This window comes from Microtus oregoni, unplaced genomic scaffold (genome assembly GCF_018167655.1).
Source record: "Microtus oregoni isolate MIOR12 unplaced genomic scaffold, Mior012 000043F_ref0000047, whole genome shotgun sequence".
In the NCBI taxonomy this organism is placed as follows: Eukaryota; Metazoa; Chordata; class Mammalia; order Rodentia; family Cricetidae; genus Microtus; species Microtus oregoni.
The window spans coordinates 12716784-12736403 of record NW_024543210.1 but is presented as its reverse complement, the minus strand read 5'-3'; the positions used below and the strand labels follow the sequence as shown (position 1 = coordinate 12736403).

The 19620-nt window shown below is 48.4% G+C and overlaps 1 protein-coding gene across 1 annotated transcript in view; it reads right to left on the bottom strand.

Moving 5' to 3' along the window:
- Positions 1-648: 648 nt before the first annotated feature.
- Nrde2 (NRDE-2, necessary for RNA interference, domain containing) overlaps positions 649-19620 on the bottom strand; it is a 34022-nt gene continuing 15050 nt past the window's right edge. The window contains exons 5-14 of the mRNA XM_041633482.1: positions 18077-18527; positions 15811-16216; positions 13930-14063; positions 11851-11971; positions 10430-10605; positions 8708-9094; positions 6860-7785; positions 5802-5940; positions 1398-1469; positions 649-991 (exon numbers count right to left, since the gene is read on the bottom strand). Of these exons, the coding sequence (XP_041489416.1) occupies positions 866-991; positions 1398-1469; positions 5802-5940; positions 6860-7785; positions 8708-9094; positions 10430-10605; positions 11851-11971; positions 13930-14063; positions 15811-16216; positions 18077-18527 (2938 nt within the window). The 3' untranslated portion in view covers positions 649-865. The remainder of the gene's footprint in view (positions 992-1397; positions 1470-5801; positions 5941-6859; positions 7786-8707; positions 9095-10429; positions 10606-11850; positions 11972-13929; positions 14064-15810; positions 16217-18076; positions 18528-19620) is intronic.

Genomic DNA, 19620 nt, shown 5'->3' with positions numbered 1-19620 from the left:
CGCTTGGATTATAAGCATTTGACACCATCCTTGATGAACCCTCCATGGGTTCCAAAACCTAAACCATGGGTTCCAGGTTTAGGGTGTGGCTATCATGGGGGTGAAGAGTTCTGTCTACCAAAGGATACCTGCACATGGGTAGCCCTGAGTGGATATGTTTATTTGTGTAGAGATGGGGTGTCCATGAGACACTACACAGCAAAATTTAGCACTGAAGATGCCACCTGGCGAGAGTGTGGAAGACCAAGACACTGGAAAGGCTGTGCTACAGAGCTCTCCACGCAGTTTTTTTTTTTAAAAAAAAAAAAAAAAAAGGTGAACTAGAAGCAGCTGTGGTCATAGTTTCATAGTTCAGACTGCTCTAGCTTCCTGCAGAGGGTGGTGGTACCCTGCCCGCTGAGCACATGGGCACCTGGATTCTGATGGAAGGCAAATTCTGAGCAGTGCCAGGCAGACCCAAAGGCCCTTGTAAACGTTGCTGGTCACTAGAGCAAGACAGGAAACACTTAACCATCTACTGTGCTGGATGGTTACCAGCCCAGGGAAAGCAGGAGGAGGTCTCAACGTCAAATAGCCAGGCCTGTGGCTGGTGGGGTCAGAGGCCTAACCCAGGATCATAAACACATGCGGTGCGTCAGGTCAGTGTCGACTGAACACGGTTGAGCAGAAGGAATAAGAAGCTGCACACATCTCAACCATAAAAGGTTTATCACTGGCCTGGCTCCATCTGTACATAGTTGATCACATATATAATATGTAAAACAGTAAGTCCAAACCCCACCCAAACAGTGGAGAAAGCCCTTGCACAGCTGGGGCTCTCCTGGGCCCCACTGTCCTCGCTCGCTCCCTTCTGCGGAGGTTGACTCTAGTCCTCCAGCAGTAGCTCCAGCTCCTCCAGGGGCAGGCGTACACGAAGCTCCTTCTCAGTCATCACATCCAGGATCTCCTGCAGCTCATCTGGGAAGTACTCCATGGCATCCATGTACAGCACCTAGCAGCAGAGAAAGACCAACACTGCCCGTAAGCATGGAGCAAAAGAAAGGAGGGTCCCAGCCAGTCCCTGCCCCGCTCAGCATGTCCAGAGGAAACTACAAATGGCAGCAGATACAGAGTGAAGCCCTCACTGTGCGTGGCTAGCAGGGTTGGCAGCACTACAGTTCACCCTGTTTGGTTTCCCAACACCTCGTCATCTGAGTAGGACATGGGCATCTGGGCACTGCAGGGGAATGTTGGGAAAGCAGCTAACCCCATGGAGCCCCATCTCAGGACAGTGTCACTAGGAAAAGCCTTGATTACAGCATTGCCCTGCAAGGCCACACCCTAACACCTCTGGGCAGGGCCCGCAGGAAGGTCCTTGGGAAGCTGAAGACAGCCCTGTGTTTAAATTGAAAGCTTACCTTTGCCCAGGGACAGCTCTGGAGGGCCTTGTAGAACACACCTTTGCTTCTCTCCTTGTTTCCTAAGGAAACCTAAGTTAGGGAGAGAGATGGTTTAAGGTGGGTAGTAGAGGCAGAGAGGCTGAGGCTACAGTGCAGTCTGCACCTGCCCTCAGATACCAAAGCTGTTCTGTGTGGGCTGACACCATCTTGACAACCCGTGGGATGGCTCCCAGGTGCCAGAGAATGCTCTAGGCCACAGCTGTGTTGGATCGTTCAACACTGCTAACTTCTGAAGCCTTGTGTCTAGGTGTTGGTGACAGTGCTTAGGATGAGACAGGTCCATGAGGTGAGGCTGATGACTTCATAAGCACAGAAAATGATCTGCCATTTTGTGAAAATTACCTTCAGAGAGAAATAACCAGGACCCCTGGGTAATACTTATGTCATTTCTCTGAAAGGCCTTCAAGACAAGAATGATGGCACATCCACATAGGGAGGCTGAGGCAGGAGGATGACAAATCCTAAACCAGCCTGGACTAAGTAAGAAGACTAAAGTAAAACAATGACTGAATATTCAAAGGCATATTTGCCCACTGTTTATTAAAACTTTCTGTCAGAGCCTAGAGGCCACTCTGCCTTAGAGGTAGCTTGATGTTGGCCTCTCTACAGCTCTCACCTGGGCTGCTCTACTGGATCTCCTGGAACTGGGGTGTGTGTGTGTACTAAGTGGAAGCCTTTGTTTTTTTTCTTTTATTGGAAGAAGAAAATTATGTTGTTACTGCACTTTCTCAGTCATGGACAGCTAATCCTGGACCCCAGTAAGCCCAGGCACAAGGAGGCTAGCCTCACGTAGGAACTCTCTCTAGCATTTTCTTCCTAAGTTACCACAGGAAGCTGCCTTCCCAGATCAGGTGTGGAAGGACCCAGAGTCAGGAGTGCCTGCCTTCCATGATGTCACACTCTAAGGCGTGGCCTCGCATGTACCTGCCCCTCTTAGAACAGTTTCTCCTGGATGCTACCCGCATCTTCTGACCCTACCTTCTTCATGTCCACTGAGTCCTCGCTCATAGAAACATGCTAGGGTCAGCCCTGCCTTCCCAGAGCTCCCCGTTACCCCACAGTATTGTACCTAGGAAACCATGTCTCCACAGGCAGACCAAGAACATCCCAGAGCACTCACAGCCTCCGTGCAAACCAAAGGAAGTACAGTGAACAAAGAAGGGAGCTGCTCCAAAGCCACAGCCTTGACTAGCGAACACAATCGTGCAGCAGGCGTTCACTAAAGGAAGGGGTTACTACTGTAAATGTGGATGTTTTACTGCTCAAAAACATCTTTTGAGGATGGGAGAGCCCTTCTCCAACATGCAGCTATCAAACGATCTCCTAGACCTGGGAGGTCAGGACCCCAGCTTTAATGATGACCTGCCACCAACTGCAGCTGGCCTGTCACCACACCAGTGCTTCTCACTTCAGCTGGTTTCAAGTCACCAGTTCTGTGAGTCCCACAGCTGACTGTGTTATCAGTCTCCTACTAGTGCAGCTACAGACAGCACATCTGATGTGTTGCCAAGTTACTGTTTAGGGGCTCGAAAGCCATTTTTGATATGGCCATGGCTCTTCATTTGTCTTATTAGTGTGACCTTGGTCATCAGGAGGCCACACTTCCGCATATTGAGAACAGCATCCCGAGAACGGTGAGGTCTGACTGCACACTGCACAATGCATCACCTTTCCCATGCAGCATGTTTCTTTACCCCGTGAATATCCCGAATCCCCATCCTAGGGAGGCTGATTTGAAGTGTGCATCTCCCATTTCCTTGCTCAGTCTACTTCTCAGTTGGTAATTTCTCTTTAGAAAAACTCTGGATGGGAAAAAATAGATGGACCTGGCTTGGCACACTACCCGTCTCTGAGTATCTGAGTCCTTCTGGTGCCGAGGAAGGAGAGCTTACACAGAGGCTTCACCTTCTGGCCCAGGAACCAGCACTCACACGCGGTCTTCTCTCCACAAGGGACAGCTACCACCAGGCAAGCCAGGACCTTCTGCAGAAGCTAACTAGAGTTTAATAATCGCCTGCTTTGGCATTTTCATGCCTTCCAAGCTGATGTGTGCCTTCAGATGGTGGACACAACAGCTCTCAAAAAATAAAAAGACAAAGCCTCAGGCTTTTGCGAAATTTGACCCTTACCTCAAAACACATGCATCTAACTACTATCTGTTTGCTCATGTCATTTTTAAGCCACTCATATAAACTGGAATCGCCCTCCCCAGATGTAAGAGCCGCCTCTCTCTAGTACTGCCTGTGTGACCTCCTGAGGTGAGAGACTGAGGCTCGGGAGGGTTCATCCTTCGTGCTAGGAGGAAAGCCATGCAGTCTTCCTCTCCCACCAGCCTTGAAAATGAAGGCCTTTCTAAATGGCCTAAGACCTATGGGCAGACAAGAGATGAGCAGACAAGAGATGAACAGTGAACTACATGGAAGGTAAAGAGAATCTAATGGGGACAACCCAGAAATGCCACAGCTGGTCACATAATGGCTGACTGGCTATCTACTCAGATGTCCTTCGCTGCTGTGTAGGAACACAACCAGAGTCATGGACGAAACTGTCACTTTCTCAACACCAGCAGCATGGCTCAAAGTGTTGATGTGCACAGAGTAACAGCTGGAACGTCCCTCAAACTGAGGCTGCCATCTGACAACTTACGTAGGAAAACTTAGCTGCTGTCTGATTCAAGCAACAGTAGGCTTTGTTGTCCTCAATATTTCTGCAGGGGAAAACTAACAGACTGCATGTCTACACACCACCCAGAGGCCCCGGTATACAAACAAGCCTCCCTCCCTCCGGCGGCCTGCCTGCTAACCGCAACTTGTAATTGAGCTTTTTTGTCCTTTTTCCTGTAGTTAATTAACAGAGTGCTAGGAGCCTACCCAGCTCGGGAACGGCCAGGCCATGCCACTGCTCTAATCAGTCCTTGCTTCACACAACCTCATCAAAGACACAGATTCCTTAAGGGCCAGACCTTTCAAGGCAACAGCAGCTTTTTGTAGACAACCCATGCAAACCTGGCTCGTTGCAGTCTCAGTAAAAATTCTGTCAACTGACCTTTCCCTGTGTTCATCTGAACACTGGGGACATGAAACGGGCGAATGCACAGGTGCCCCCTGCTCACTCTAAAGCTCCTTCCTTGGCTTGGAAAGACTGAGAGAGACAGGCAACTCAGGGAGAGGTCTGTCTAAAATCAGATTCTCCTGCTAGCTGCGCCAGGCTGCCAGGCAGTCAAATCAGGACGCACCACAAATACCATTTCTGCATATAACCCTCTGTTCCACATGGAAGTCAGCCATAAACCTGGGCTTCTGGCTCTAAAGAAGTACTGTAAGTGTTGGGGACACAGTTCAGCTGGTAAAGTGATTCCTAGAACATTGTGTAAAAAAACAAAAAGAAAATGAGTGTGGTGCATAGACTTGTTAAACCGCCCTGGGGCGGCAGAGACGGGGATCTAGGGCTCTCAGGCCAGCCAGCCTGGTCTATCTGACAAGTTCTAAACCAAGTGAAAGACCCTATTTCAACTTCTTAAAAATTGCAACTTGGAAAATGTCCAGGGCTTTTCATTTTAAAGAAGCTGATATTCTTGCCACTCGATCATAGAATTTGCTGGTCTTTATTTAATTTTGTTATTAAACGATAAGGTTCAGTCAAGAATATGAAGCTCTGAGTGAATAGAGCTGAGGAATGGCACCCACGGCTAACATTTGGCCTCCACATGCAACACATATGAACACACGCACATACCATGGGAACACATCTAGACACAAAAGACTTCATGAAGACAAAGGTGTGACCCCTGGTGATGAGGACTGGCATAGCTCCGACCTAAGAATGTGCCCATTTTCCCAGCATGCTCCAAGCTGTCCTAGGTAACATGTCCTCTGGGTCCCTCGGAAAGGCACCCACGTGACTTCTAAGAGCTAGGCCAGATAGTCTTCCTCCCCCTTCCTCTCCAGTGGTGCTGAGGCTGAACCCAGGGCCTGTGTTCTGGAGCCCCACGTCCCACTCAGAGCTTCATATTCTTGACTGAACCTTATCGTTTAATAACAAAATTAAATAAAGACCAGCAAATTCTATGATCGAGTGGCAAGAATATCAGCTTCTTTAAAATGAAAGCCCTGGACATTTTCCAAGTTGCAATTTTTAAGAAGTCAATTCAGAGAAAACAGAAGCCCAGTAATTACTCCTGAATTCCATTCTCCAGGTATGTTGAAGGAGAGGACACTACTCAACAGGGCTCAATAAAGATTAACCAGTGCCAAAGTGAGAGGTGACAACAGGCTCTCCTTTCCAGGCAGGGGCTACAGACAGCTGCATCTGTTCTGCTCATAAATTCAGACAAAACAAGAGTGTCAAAAAATATTTTCTTACCAAAAAATTCAAATACATCCTCCACAGAAGGGGGCACTGGCTGCCCTTGTCGCTCCGAATTGCATTTTCAAACAAGTTCCTGATCCGATGCGTAAGGCCGGTCTCTGGGATGGTGGCGTGGACCTCTCTACCACCTACCCTGCAAGGAAAGAACTCAGGTCATTCTAAGACAAATTCTGTTCCCAACACCACAGCAGGAAGACAGACCAGCAATGACAAAGGTCAGCACCACCTATCCATTAGTCTCTCAGGGAAGCACTGTCCCCAGGTGTGACTGGAGCACAGGCACTGGCCAGAGCTGTTCCCGTACTATGCTGAGCCTGCCCAGGAATCGTACACAAACCCACCCTGTAATCAGAATGCAAAGTCCTCCTTGGGGACAGAAAAAGGTCTTTCAATTTAAAGTAGACAAGACTCAGAGGGAGTGAAGAAACTATCAATGGAATAAACAAAACCCAAGCAAAATGAGGTATCTTTAAGAGCAATCCTAACATGTATGCCCAACGTGAAGCAGCAGCACATATTCCAGAAACATGACTCCTGATCCACATGTTTCCAGGACGACCTGTAGCTATGTCAAAGATGGCATACGGAGCATGGAGCCATTCTCAATTAATGCAGCCACAAGCTCAGAGCACTGGACCATCTTCAGGCCACACACTTGCTGCACTGGACCTGAGAAGACCATGAGGTCAATTCTTCCACGATTCTCATCTGACAGAAGCGGAAACTGTCCAAGAGATAAAGCGCTTACCCAAAGTCACCCAGGTGACGAGTCTAAGCTCTAGAGTCCATGGCTGACAGCACAGTGCTCTTATTACATCTCAGTACACCAGAAACAAGGGTCAGGTCTAGGCCTGGCGCAGGAACGATCACCAGCGGTTACTTCCTAAGTGCCTCTCTCATTTTTCAGTCTGTTAGCGGAAACATCTAGAGCAGCGTGCAGATGTGCAGGGCCTGTGCCCTGTCCGCGTCTGCAGGCCTGAGACCTGGCAAGGGGCTGGGAACAGAAACCATCCCTAAAGGCCTGCGAGGCCCAGCAGAGACTGCATAATTACCTCTGAACAGAGTCCACCAGTCTTTTCCTCATCTTCTCGGCTTCAATTGCAAACAGCCACGGCTCCAAGTGTTTGGCAGACCTGGTGACTACGTCCAAGAATCTCCTGGTCTTGTTAGCACTGTGGGACTTATTCTGAATCTGTACATATGCCCTCCAGAGAACCTGGTTGCCTGGGTACAGCTTTAGAGCCTCTGAGAGCGTCTCTCGGAGTGGAACAAGAGGGTACACACTACTGTTCATGTGGAATCGCAGCAGACTGCTATGCAGCAGGGTAACGGCCTCGAGAACACTGCTCAAACTCTGGGACCTGGCACTGTCCTCCGGGCCAGGGCCTTCCGGGAGAACAGAGTCCTTCAGCTTGGCGAACACCTGTCCATATATCTGCACAGCAGCATCGATCCCAACAGTCAAATACTGGAAAAGCATAAAGCATTTGACCAAGCTCCCCAGGCAGTCCAGGGACTCTGCAGGAGCTGGGTCTGAGGCACAAGTCTGTCCCAGACAGTCCTGCAAAGCGCGTTCATAAGCTTTTCGGGCTTTCAGAACCTGAATGGCCATGACCTGCCCAGTGTAGGGCCCATAGGGACTGCTCTCGGTCAGTCGCGTTAACACGTGGACAGCTCGGCCTGTGGCCGCTCCTCGGGAGTCAGGCGACAGTTCCATCTCCAGCTCGGCATAAAGCAGACTGAGTTCACAGAGTTCACGGTCCTTCAGCTCACTGCTGCCCGCCATGCTGAGTGCTGTATCAAACACTTTTCTGGCATCCTCTATGTTGCCAAGCAACCACTCCAGGTGTGCATACTGTTTCCAGAGGCAAAAGTTGTTGCGGTTTTCTGGCTCTTTAAGGAGATTCTTGGCTAGTTTTTTGCAGTTCTTTCCCTGAGACTTTAATCGCTTCTTTTTAGTGTGTAGACACCAAATGACCTATAGCAAAAGAAAAGAACAACAATAGGTCCCCCAAGCACTTCCTTTGTCCCGTCAGGCTGAGGGGGCACTGCCAAGGCAGCAGTCCCACACTTCCTGTCAAATCTGGCTAACACCAGCTCTCTGAACTAGAAAGGAAATTGGGGTTTACCGTGGCCACAGGTGCCAGCATGCACACAACCCAGTTTTCACTTGAATTCCCAACAGACAGGCCCAACCCACTCCAAATATTCATCTCCAAGAGGTGGGCCACATTGCTCTTTTGTCCAAGGCAAGAGTTCGCTGAGGGCTGAAAATGATGAAATATACTGGGACCCCACATCTCTCTTCCATGTTTTTCATGACTCAGTCATCCAGTGAATAGAACTTTTCAAAGACACAATTTTCATACAACCTGGTGTATGTTAGCTGCAGATAGTTTTAGGACTTATATATTAAAACATTAAGGGGGTGGGGGTTCCATGAAGAGCTGGGGGAACTCTGTAAATGTGATCTAAATACATTGTATACATGTATGAAATTACCAAAGCATATGTATTTTTTTTAATGAACTGAGAACATATTATTCTTGAGAGTGCAGTATTAATACTGGCCAGCAGAGGGCAGAGCAGAGTCTGGGACCTCACCTTGCATGGCCGACAGCTATAGAGCACACGGGTAAGCAGCTTATTTTCCTGCGCTGAGCCCCAGATCCCCTAACCCAGCTTAGGCTGACGCTGGTTCTTAGCATTAAGTGCCTGGATAATCGCCAACATCAGACCAAGCACTGGACTGTCTCCTGCCTGCCCGCCTGCCTGCCTGCCTGCCTGCCTTCACATCTGTGGTGACGGCATGAGCCACTGACAATGACGCCAGGGGCATGCATCTGAAGTGATCCCCTGAGACACTGACATGAAATGAGGGAGGAGGCAGCTGCAGTTACCTTGGCAACCTCATACCGCAACCAGGAGAGGCAGAGTTGAGACTTCTGCTTGCCTGAGAACAAAGACAGCACAAGGTGGAAGACATTGCGGATAAAATCCTCGCCCTCTCGGCTGTGACCTTTGGTCCAGCGAGGACAGCCCAACTGCTCCATGTAGCCAACACAGCTAATGCCCGAAAATGAAGGGTTGAAGTAAGTCAAGGGCTTTTCATCATAAAGTTCACTATCAAAGACGCTGCTCTCGTCCATGGCCAGGTAAAGGCAGGAGGCTGGAGGAAGAAAACCGGAAGGCACGCCCAAGAACTGCAGAAAGGCCTCAATGAGTTGGAAATGAAGACCTGGGCTGGAAAGTCTGATCAGAGATTGCCCAATGTCATCAAACAGCACCTGCAAGCAAGACAAGACACAGCCAATGAGACACAAGAGCTGACACAGGCTTCACGGCTCTTTTCAGACAGTACTAACCCAACCTGAGCAGCTAAGTTTTCTGCAAAACACAAAATTCAAGAGGCCTCCCCAGGCAACGTGAGCAGCTGGACAACAGCAAGCTGCAGCCTGAAGGTGCCATGAGAACTTGCGCACACCCAGGGAGTGCTGGGAAGGAGGGAAAGACCAATGGGCTAAAGTCAATAGCTTCCAAAGCAACCTGCTGGACTCACAGAAAACCCAGACCCACGTTCACTTCAGAAGCAAACAACTTGGCAGCTGCACTGGCAGACAACCTTACAGAGACCTTTGAGTTTAGGGTGGGAGACTCACTCTTTGTTGTTTCTCTCTAGAAATCTGCTTCAGAAGAGAACACTGCTCAGAGACAAATGCACAGGTACAGGTGAGGGGGGGGGGGCAGCAGAAGCAAAGGACTGTAAAGAGCAATTAGCAGCCTAATTGCACGTGACTTCATATATTACTTAACCCACAGCCAAGGACACTACCCTGCCCACGGTAGAGGAAACTAGGTCCAAGCACAATAAAAGTGGATGGCCAGGATTCGACAAGCTGAACCACCAACTGACCAGAAAGCTTTTCCTCCTTGGGCTTTTTTAGAAAAGATGCAAAATGACAGGAAGTTGCTCAGACAGTCTGCTCCAGAAATCCACTCAACTGTGAACTCTCTGAAATCCTCAAACACCAAACAATGATCCTCCTCCCTTTAAACATCCCAGAGCTTCAACCAACAAAGGGGCCTGGGGACTCCCAAGCTCTCTGCTCCCCGCACCAGGCCTGCTGAGGTTTCAGCAGAGGCTGCTCAGCTTCTGGTCCACCCCTACTCTGAGCCTGGCCTCAAACGCTGTCAGCACCGAGGCCTGCAGGCTCCAGCATCTGACACTCTTCAGCATCCACTAGCTCTCACTGCCTGAGCACTGCCACAGGACAGCCTGTAGGCTCAGGTGACAAGCAGGGAGTGGGCAAGAGCAACCCACCCCCTCAAGAGAGGGTCACGAGAGCCTCATCCACTGAGAAAGTCTCAATCTATACACACACATTGTATCACAGGCCAAACAATGAGTTGGTATCTTGTGAAGATTGGATCAATTCCAGGCATCAAAACAGTGAGAGACCCTGCCTCAAAAGAAATAGTGGAGAATAAGAAGCCAGGGTACTTGATGCCCTCTTCTGGCTACCAGGCATAACTGGAGAGAGACAGAGACAGACAGACAGACAGACAGACAAACAGACAGAGACAGAGACAGAGAGCTTTCTGCTGTAGTGAAGGGTACATGCCTGTCTCTCGGGGTCCTCACAGTCTTCTTCTGTTTGCTTCTTGGTCTTATCTGGACGCCAGGGCCGCCAGTGCCTCTGGTCTCGAGAACGTTCAACAGCAAGCCAGATCTGCCACCTGGGCAGAGTCTTATCTTTTATCTCCTGGTCATCCTCTTCTGGCTCCTCCTCATCCTCATCTAGATAAGGAAACATCTGTTTCACTGGAGCAGAAAGTACAGCCAATATCACCCCCGTCTGTCTTCTGTTCCAGCTACACTGGGCATGTGGCACACAGACAGAACAACCATGCTGCCTCCCTGGCTCAAGGACTCCCGTGAAGCAGGGAGGGTCCCAGGAAAAACAAGTAGATAAAGAACGGATGGTGATGTGTTTAATGCGTTCACGTTGGGGGGGGGGGGGGGGGGACCAAGAATGGAGAATGAAGTTCTAGAATATCACTGCCCAAAAGAATTTGCTGAGATGACAAAACCATGATCTGTCCTAATGTTGCCACCACCTACATGTGACTCACTGGATTCTTAATTTCATTCCATTTTAATTCACTTTAAGAATAGCTAGCTAGCCGGGCGGTGGTGGCGCACGCCTTTAATCCCAGCACTCGGGAGGTAGAGGCAGGTGGATCTCTGGGAGTTCGAGGCCAACCTGGTCTACAAGAGCTAGTTCCAGGACAGGCACCAAAGTTACAGAGAAATCCTGTCTCGAAAAACCAAAAAAAAAAAAAAAAAAAAAAAAAAAAAAGAATAGCTAGCTAGAGGTAATTAGTTTGAACAAATGAAAATTTATAACTGTACTGGTTAACTGATCTGATTCTTAGCCAGTGGCATTATACCTTTAATTATGACTTATAACTGCAGTTTGATTTGAAACTGTTTGTTAATTTAGGGTATCCAACAATGGCATTTCACTTTGTTTCCTAAGTCTGCACATGTGGTATTAAAGAAGGGCTTAGGAAAACCGAGTGGTCACATCCAGCAAGAGTTTGGCTGCATCTTATAAAGCTACCAGGCTCCCACCACAGCTGCAGAAAGGTGAGAACTGAGGTTCACATGCATGCACACAAAGGCAAGCAACAAGGCCTCGGTGTCTGTGCTCAGGGCAGTCCTACTCGTCAGCCAACACAAGAGCCTTGACTTCTCAGGGAAGGGTACACAGACTGTGGCTGACCTACACCACAACGCATGCTTGGGAAGAAATGAACAGCGAAAACAAGTGACGCTGTGGGATGGAGAAACTGGACCTGGCAGGAGGGACACAAAATGGTGACAGCAACTGTAGAACACTCAGAGGCCCCGAATGCTGCACGCTGAGATGGGAGTCCATGGGCTCTGGTTAAGTCCTGCTGACATTCTACAGAGAAATAGTCATAAAGGGGAACCTACCCCAGAAGAAAGGTGTGCCCCTAACTTCCTGGAAGCACTCACCTGGATTGACAAGCACCCAGCCACCACGCTCCTGCTGGTGCATCCACGCCCGCCAGCCTCGGGCGCCCTTCTCCCCAACACGGGGCTCTCCGCTGTCCCAGAAGGGTTCAAAGAATTCCACCTGTTTAAGTTTAAATACAGAAGTTAGGCCAACCACAAGCAAAACTCTCAAGTCATCAGGCCAAATAAGCCCTGGTGGTTGGCTATCTGGGGAGCGTAGGATCCCTAAAACATCGTACGACTGATGTTTACAGTCAATTCATGATACACACACCAAAACAGAAAAAGGAATTATTTTGGCAGGCAGCCTCCAAGACCCCATTACTCCACCCCTGGTATATGTGACTTCTAAGATCAGGTTGTGAACAGCTCATCAAGGTCTGGTGACAAGGGTCTGCAGCTGAGTAGGAAAGCTTCCCAGTTCTGGCTCCCACTGGTATGGTCTAACCACTGGCAGCTCCTATCATCCTGAACCCTAACCTCTAGCTCAGCACACAGCAGGAACTCAGTATATGCCTTAGGCATGGGTGTGTGGAGGGAGGTACCTGTGGGACAAGGCCATCTGCACTTGAAGGCCAGGCCCTGCTGTCTTCTGGACGTGGGATCTGCAGTATACACAGCAACTTACAGGCAGGCAATCACCCCAAGAACAGAGGAATGGAGCCCTGAGCGGGACGGGTCCTGTTAGGGATCTTGTTATCGACCAGCAACAGGACTTCATGGCAGCAAAACCTACTCTAATGGAAACTTTCTGAAGGAGCCTTTGGAGGGCAAGCGAGCTTCTGGGAGCACATCATAGGCTGACAGCCGCAGGGCATGTCTTCAGGGTCACAGGGCAGGGTGAGTGTGCTGACACCACCACGGACAGCAAATGAGTGCCAGTCACCCTCAGGAAATGGGCTGGGAAGACTACAGATTGACTTTTGAGACAGTGATATTAAAAACAAACAAAAACCCAATGTCTACCAATTGTAAAGGTCTGGGTTCAATTCCTAGTACTGCCACAAACAAATAAATAAACCACACACTCAAACAAAGGCTGATTTTTTTAAGAGTATGCTATGTGTGTATAACGAGCTGGTTTATTCCACCGAAACAGACCGGTGTTACAGCCTCTACCTGTTTCATCTTAGGCTGCTACAGTCACGGTGATGTCATCTCCCAAGAGACAGCAGATGTGTAACACTGCTGAACAGGTAGCCTCCCTGAGCTGCATGCAGATGCTTAGGGAACTGTGCTGCTGGGATCTAACATCTGCAGACACGGCTTGGGGCGCTAACACAACACAGCAGGGGCCCTTGAAACACTGCTAGCGTGGGCAGTGTTGTTCCACCAGAAACTGTTCTCATCACAGAGGGGTGAGGACAGGAGGATTCAGATCCTCACCACAGCACCCCAGAGCCACTTCTGAAGCACAGCATGGAATGAAAACATTGCAGCACATCAACTTGCTTCATATGAAGGCTAGTTAAATAGCAGTTGCACCAGTATTAACAGGTGGAATTCTTTAAACCTGATTTTGTTTGTCTAAATGTAGCATCATGATAAAAATGGTCTTCCCTGGCAGTTCACATGAGACCTGAGTTTTCAAAACTTCTTCCAAAGGCCTACCATGAATCCAGATGTTCTCTCCATCTGCCCCCAGACATCTTCCCGAAGCAGAAAATGGAGTTTTCTTTAGTGGACAGACAGAAGTGGTTGTTTTTCACAGCGGCATAGTTCTTAGGCTGTGTTACATTACCACATGAAGTGAACTCTGAAAAACGTCTCCTGTCACCTCAAAGATGAACCCCTTCATGATGAGGACTGCTGACAGAATGCCCAGGTCTGACCTCATTTACCGTACAGAGGAGACTTGAGGCAATGAAGAGGCAGCAACACAACCCAGACCAGACAGAGAAAATGACTCGTGGCTCCACACACGGCTAAGAACCGTGGACACAAGGCTGCATTTAAACAGACTGCTGGGGAAGGCGGCCACCCTCTCCGTGACCTTGTACCTGGGAGGAAGGGGCCAGGATCTACCCAGCATGACCCAGCGCTGTCACTGGAGTTCTGGGGAGGCAGTGTGTGCTGTACCTGTGCTTTAGTAGGCAGCTCTTTTACACTGTCAGGCTTGAAGAAGGTGAAGTCAACCATGGCCTGGAACAAAGAGATGACCTTCTCCGAGTGGCCGGCCTGCCGCAGAAAGTGGCACTGCTGAAGAAATAGTGCTGCAAGCGAAGACACAAGGGGACAGGTCTTTGTTGACGGCAGCAAGAAAATGGAATTTTCCAAAACGCAACTGAACACCTGCAAGCTGCTGCCATATCTTCAGGGTCCTGACTTAAAAGAACAAACAGACTGGAGGGACAGCTCTTCCAGAGGACCTGAATTTAGTTCCTAGCACCCATGTCAGATGACTTCCACAACCACCTATAAAGCACTTCCAATGGCTCTACCACCCTATGCTGCTTTCCTCGGGTACCTGTGCACATGTGCATATACACACAGACACACACAAAAAAATAAATCTGAAAATTGTAATTTTTTTCTTTTTGGTTTTTGAGACGGGGTTTCTCTGTGTAGCCCTTGCTGTCCTCGAACTCACTACATTGACCACACTGGCCCCAAACTCAAGAGCTCCTCCTGTCCCTTCCTCCACAGTGCTGACTACAGGTGTGCACCACTATGCCCAGCTTAAATGTTTTTAATAAACAAATAAATTAGTAACAGTACTGTAATCAAAGTGTACGTTTTCTATTTTTTGTACAAAACTACACAAAACACAAATTTTAACAATATAGCCATCTATATATCCTAAAATAAGCTAAAAATGTAGGCCTGAATGTCAGCTATCCAATACTCAAATTCACTATTACAAGAGAAACGGGGATGGCACCCATTTCTGTGAGAAGGCAAGGAGCTGAACTCGGTCCATCACTAGATGGCATTATTCACCATTCATTCACCATCTCTTCAACCGAGAGTGAACAGACCACAACTCCACATTTGAAACGTTCAGCTCATATTAATGGTGGTGTAATTCCATTTACTAAGTAGCACTAAGCTATAGAAGCATATCATGAACAATATCAAATGAGACACTTTCATGTCATTTATTTAGTCTTGGTGTTATGGATTAGACCTAGGGGATCATGTATGCATGGAACTGTACCTTCTAGCCCCAAATACAAGACTCTCTGTCGGTGTGGGGAACGTCCATTATTTCTAGAGCAATGCATCTGTGTCTCTAAATGTCAAGGATAATTAATTCTTACTAACAGGGGTTTCAAAGAAATAAGCGCTTGTCATATGCAGGTACATCATGCATTATCTCACTTAGTGTTCACAATGGTCTTGTAAAGCAAATGTTATCCTGCTGTTCCCGATAAGGAACAAGCTCAAACAGGTTCAGAAATGTGCACATTGTCCCAGATCAGAATCTGCACAATGTCACAATAAAGGATAAATCCAGAACCCAAGCTGAAGAGTGACATTCTCCACCTACTGCATAAGATGCTGCCTGCTGTACCTCACGGCTGCCAAGATCCTTAAGGGACACACCAAAAACATTAACATTTAATCCCAGTCACTTACTTGTACGTAGTAAGGATTCATGTCCCTTCCTGCCAGATGCCCTGTAACTGGGGTCTCAACGGATATGACCACTGGCAGCCAAAGCAACTAAGACTGGAATAGTTTACTTGGTGAAGAAATACAAAAGGTGTCCAGTCCATCTTTTTCTAACTCCACTAGCTCTAACATCTACCCACCTACCCTGTGAGCCGGACGGACACCCCACCACCCACCCTGTGAGCCGAGCAGGCTCTAGCATCCTACCTACCCACCCTGTCATAGCCAGAGTGGTAATGCTTGAAAAAAAAAATCTGCTCTGATAATTTAGACCTTTCTAAAATAAGCATAAAGCCAAACAAAAACGAAATCCTCCCACACAACCACTTCTTTTTATCTCCTTACCAAACATGGCCTCCTCTGTGCCCGGCAGTACCGGGTGGGATAAGATGCTACCATCCTTAACAGCAGACAAGGTACTCAAGCACTTGCCGTACAGACTGTGGAGTTTGGACACAGAGAAGGTGCCAAACTGACTCTGGCAAAAGGAGAGGTAGCGCTGCCACAGGTCTGTGTTGTTGGGGTGCAGAAAGAGGAGCTTCTGCCACTCCTTGGCCAGCGCGCTGGGCTCCCAGAACTCCGCACACAGCTGCAGCTTGGCGAGCTTCAGGTCCACACTGCTTGGGTTGCTCTCGATGGCCCGCTCTAGCACGGCCAGCTTCTTCTCCAGGAGGAGCTTCAGAGACTTCCTGTGCTTCTCCTGCTCTCCGTCCTCAAGAGCATACAGGCCAGGGCTCCTCATGACCTCATCCTAAACAACAAGGACAACGGCTTACTAATACAAACTACACGCATGTGCTCCTCAGTTCGACCGTGCTCAGCCTTCAGGGCTCCCAGGGAGTTCCTGCTTTCACATTGGGCTACCAGTGAGATTCCATTGATAAACCACTTACTTATGACAAGTCCTTTTAGTAAACACACAGTTCCTTGGTGCCTGTGACACCTGCTGTATTCTACCTTTATATCTCCAGACAGAGCTGTCTGCCCTTGTCATTCTGGGCTTTGAGACATTACTACTATATGTGCCTGTGTGTAGGTACATGTGCCTGTGTATAATTGTTGACCAGAGAGGACGTCAGCTGTCCTCCTTTATCACACTCTGCCTTATTCCTGATGCAGGATCTCTCCAGCAAGCCTCTTTTTCTGTAGACAGACAGACGGACACACACACACACAACCTTAGAGATGAGTAACAGGTATATACAGATGTCTTGCTTGCTACATGGGTACTGGATCTGAATTCTGGTCCTCATAACTATGCAGCAAGAGCTCTTAACCACTGAGCTATCTCTTTAGCCTCCGTGTCGTTCTCAACATGGTTTTATACATCAATAACTAGCGCAGGGCACTGAACAGGACAGAACCAATCTTACCAATAAAACAGCCATAATCTACCAACTACTCAAAAACAAAACAAATGACAAGACACAGCTGTGCATACTAGGGCACGGGACACAGCTGTGCATACTAGGGCACGGGACACAGCTGTGCATACTAGGGCACGGGACACAGCTGTGCATACTAGGGCACGGGACACAGCTGTGCATACTAGGGCACGGGGCACAGCTGTGCACACTAGGGCACGGGGCACAGCCTCTAAGTCAGGAACCCCGAGCAGACCTGTCCTCCCAGTCCGTGACCTCACTTGTGTGCTCTGCACTCCAGGGCTGCCTTGTCCTCAGCCTTTCTCCCCAAACTGCATTCCTGGGCTGAGATCCCAATCAGTGAGAGTGCTCATCTATGTGGCCCTGGGTGCCATCCCAGCAGCAACCCTATAGCCACTCACCCCTACGCTCATCCCCAGCCCCTCCAACCACACTCCACACCCCAACCCCCACTAAAAAAAGAAACATTCTGGGGGCTGGAGAGATGGCTCAGAGGTTAAGAGCACTGATTGTTCTTCCAGAGGTCCTGAGTTCAATTCCCAGCAACCCCAAAGTGACTCACAACCATCTGTAATGAAATCTGGGGCCCTCTTCTGGCCTGGAAGCAGACATACAGACAGAACACTGTCAACAAAATAAATAAATAAATCCTTAAAAATAAATAAGTCGATAAATATAAAGCAATAAAGAGACATGGTGAAAACAAGGCTGTTAGAAAGAAAGAAAGAAAGAAAGAAAGAAAGAAAGATTCTAACCTATTCAGTTTACTCCACTCCCAGATAACACAGCATCCCTACCCTACGCTGCATGTATTCCTCAGAGGATTGGGCTTGTTCACTGAACTCTGAGTAAGCTCAAGTCAAAAGGCTACAACTAACAAGAAGCCAGGCCCAGGCTTTTTCAGAGCAGTTCAAAAAGTACTACAGGACAGGACCAAGTGTAGTGGTGCAGACCTATAATCCCAACTACTTTGCAGAGGCAGGAGTATGGCAAGTTCAAGGCCAGCCTGGGCAACTTAGATCTTGGCTCAAAATAAAGTAAAAAAGAGCTTGGGGGTGGTCAATGGTAGAATGCTTGCATATGCAAGATCCTGGGTTCAATTCCCCAGTACCACCAGATGGATGCATGCATGCATGCATGGGTGAATGGATGCTACAGAGCAAATGGATCAGCTCCAAACCAGAATCACCATTTCAAAGGAAGAGAACCAGGACAGTGGCACTTACCTGGAAAGCTACAAAGGCCATCCACAGCTGAGTATCCCGAGGATTCTCCCGCACTTTTCTGTTGAACTCCTCCACTCTGGCCTTAAGAACAGCGCTCTCCCTGTCCCGCTGTGAGTCTGGCTGCTTTGGTTCTTGCTCTAGTGGACCCTGTCCTTGTAACCACTGTGTAGTTGACTGATCATAAATCCCCAGAGGATTCAGCCATGTTGCAACAGGAGCAGCCACATCAGCAGGATCCTTCACTGGGATAAATGGGACTGGCTCAGAGGAGGGAGGCTCGGTGTTACCACACACAGCAATCCCCTCAGTGCGCATTAATCCCACACTCTTCTTGGTAAAATAGCGCTCCAGGTGCTTGTGTGCATGCTTCTTAACTGCAGAAGTCCCTTCCCAAGATATACACTGTTTCTTAGGATTAATGCCCAGGCAGGAGTCTCCTTTCCTCTTGTACCTGATTAGAGAAAGAAAACAAGCAGCTGAGAAAAGATGTGTGGCCTGTTCCCTGTGTACAGCTGAACATCCTGAGACCTAATTCTTATGCATTCACCTTGAAAAGATGAAGAGTTCTCCTTGTTCTTCAACCCGCTGGTAAGACCTCTCAGGATTTAAGACTAAGCCTTCTAGATCTATATGTTTCTCTGAAGCTCTATAAGGGTCTGTCACATACATTATATCACTTGCTTATCACAGCCTTATGTGACAGGCAAGGCAGGACACCCATTCTTAAATGAGCGTCCTAACACCAGGAATCGGAGCACCTGTCTGTCAGGTCAACTGTTCCCCTCCCCAGTGCTATGCTATACCCTGCTTCAGGCTTCGGAGGGCAGCCTACAGTTTAAGATTCTTTCTTTTTAAGTGAGCCGAAGGAAATAGCATTTGGTTCTTTTCTACTCTAAAGGAAAAGAGGTTGCTGGGCTCTAAAGTGTTTTTACAGAACACGCAGACAGAGACTCACAAAACCTGTGTACAACTGTCAGCAAATGACCCAACTAAAAACAGGGCAAGAGCGTGAACCGACATCTCACACAAGGAGACAGAGAGGCAAAACATGCATGGAACACTCACTATCACTAGCCCTCCTGGAAATGACCAAATAAACCAGGCTGGGGTACAGCACACACCCCAGGTGACTGAACCTTTCACGATGGACAGCATCAAGTGCTGTGAGCACAGCTCTCATCTGTTGCTGGTGGGAAAGGTATGGCAGTACCTTAAAAAAATAAACACACGGGCTGGAGAGATGGCTCAGCGGTTAAAAGCACTGCCTGCTGTTCCAGAGGTCCTGAGTTCAATTCCCAGCAACCACATGGTGGCTCACAACCCTCTATACTAAGATATGGCACCCTCTTCTGGCCTGTAGGCATATATGCAGACAGAACACTGTATAGATAATATATAATAAATAAATAAATCTTTAAAAAAAAAAACTAAATACACACACCCCGTGACCTGGCAATTCTATTCCAAGGTATTTGCCCAAAAGAAAATAAACCACATGTCTACACAAAGACTTGTACTCAAATAGTCTCAGCAGCTAAAAATGG